Source organism: Buceros rhinoceros, unplaced genomic scaffold (assembly GCF_000710305.1).
Source record: "Buceros rhinoceros silvestris isolate BGI_N320 unplaced genomic scaffold, ASM71030v1 C12971942, whole genome shotgun sequence".
Taxonomy (NCBI): Eukaryota; Metazoa; Chordata; class Aves; order Bucerotiformes; family Bucerotidae; genus Buceros; species Buceros rhinoceros.
In genome coordinates this window covers 1-1,916 of record NW_010449515.1, presented here as the reverse complement: position 1 = coordinate 1,916, position 1,916 = coordinate 1, and the positions used below count along the sequence as shown (strand labels likewise).

Genomic DNA, 1,916 nt, shown 5'->3' with positions numbered 1-1,916 from the left:
CTCTGTATTTTAATATCTCAACGTATGATGTATCTGCTCAGAAGCTGCAGCCCTGAGAAACGTAGCTCAGGTCTCAACTTCGCTAAGCCAGAACAGCTTAAGCAGAGCCAAAGCTACTCTGAGAAACTGTAATATGCTTAGTTCAGTCCTCTTCCTCTCTCCTTGTCCGTCACCCTTGTATAAATTATCATCTCAATTTCCAGCAGCAGCAGCCAAACTCAGACTCCAAATTCCTTCTATTCAAGTATCCACCTATTCAAGGATCTTCGTATCCAAGTGCTGAGCCTGCAACAACCGTCCGTGAGGTCAGGAGTGCACAGACTCCAGGCAAAGGACGATCTCTGTATTTATCACCTTTTACCGAGGTCCACGGGAGCACTTGTTTACCACACATTTGAAAAGTCAAGGTTAAAAAGCGTGTCATGTGTTAAACCCTGAGCCTTCACGTGAGCGCAGCTGGCTGGACAGGGAGCTCGCTCGCTTGCTTCAAACTCGTGAGTGGTGCAGCTAAAACAGCCACCGTCTTTAGCAAGTAAACACCCACTGAACACTGAAACACAAGGAACGTTATCTCGTTAAGCCAGGGTTAAAAGACAACAAACTGTTACCAAAGCGGCCTCATAACTTTTCACTCATGTGGTTTTCATTTGTCTCGCAGTTTTCAAACAGCTTTTCTAGAACACTAAGTTCACTCGCGCCAGATAGACAGCACGCACACAACCATTTCTCCACCTTCCTCTTCTCCAGGTTCTCCTTACCAGAATCTGGAAGTTTATTTATCAGCATGGTGTGCATTGCCATGATGTTCGGCCCTGTGAAGCACTCAACATATCTGAGGACCTACAGGGAAGAAAACAATCAGAAAAAATATTACGAACATGAAAGACAACAGGAAGGAATGCTGAGAAAGCAACGGGACCTGGGTGTGTGGCTGAGGAGGGCGGTAAGGAGGAGAGGGCGCGATGGAGGTGTGCAGGGCAGCAGGCAGAATCACACAAACATGCCAAGGAAGATGGTGAGCAGGCTGCTGGGTGGGCTTGAAAAGATGGAGAGGGCTCATACGCCCACAAAGCTCTGGCTGCCTGCCACAGTATGAATATTGGCTGCAAGGCTGGACCTGTCCAGAAAGCAGACACTTTGCTGGATAAAAGCCATTCAGAAAATGTTGCTGATCTGTCCTGCTGGCCTGGCACGGTTTGGGCTAGCCGCATTCCTGGCTGGCTCTGCACCACAGAGGCAGAGCAGCCCCGCTTTAAGTCGTCTGCCCTGACCACTACCCATCCCATGTTCATTCAGAACACGCTTAAAAGATGGCTTGGTGTTCCTGCCTTGCATATGTACTTTTGGGAGTGACCTACAGGGGCTCTAAGGGATAAAAGATGTAGCTTTAGCGGAACCAAAAAAAAGCTTCTTCATGTAGGCATTAAAACACAGGAACGTTCACATGGGCTCTGCCACCCCCATCCCCCTTTTTATTCATTTTCATTTATTTCTTTATTTTACCTCTGGCAGCATACAGTATCTGAACAGCTCTTCGTCTTCCTGGAAGTCCTGCACTTTATTAACTACTCTTTCAGACTGACCATACTGCGATCTCAGGGACTCGTCTTTCATAATCATAGCTCCCAGTGGATTCACCTCTTTTTTACAGATCCTCACAAACTCCCTCCTGCAAAGCAAACGGAATGTCTATGTGTCCATCCAGCTTCCCAGAGCTGCACCGCAATGCTGCTGCACACAGAACCCCCCAGCACCTTAGGCGAGCACCCCATACCTGAAGCGCTCGATGTCTTCATCAGAAACGAGCTTCCTAACGAGCAGATACCCGTTGTCTTCATAGAACTGCCTTTGCTCCGTGGTGAGGACATCGTTGTCCAGAGTGTAGCTGAGACACAGAGGAGAAACGCGTTAGCAGG

At 48.2% G+C, this 1,916-nt stretch overlaps 1 protein-coding gene across 1 annotated transcript; it reads right to left on the bottom strand.

The window, feature by feature from the left end:
* Positions 1 to 716: 716 nt before the first annotated feature.
* LOC104488564 (phytanoyl-CoA dioxygenase, peroxisomal-like) lies at positions 717 to 1,890 on the bottom strand (the record flags this gene model as incomplete). The annotated part of the gene is made up of 3 exons (XM_010144376.1): positions 717 to 840; positions 1,504 to 1,669; positions 1,775 to 1,890. Coding segments are annotated over 3 exons (406 nt in total), but the record flags the coding sequence as incomplete, so codon positions are not given.
* Positions 1,891 to 1,916: the final 26 nt, after the last annotated feature.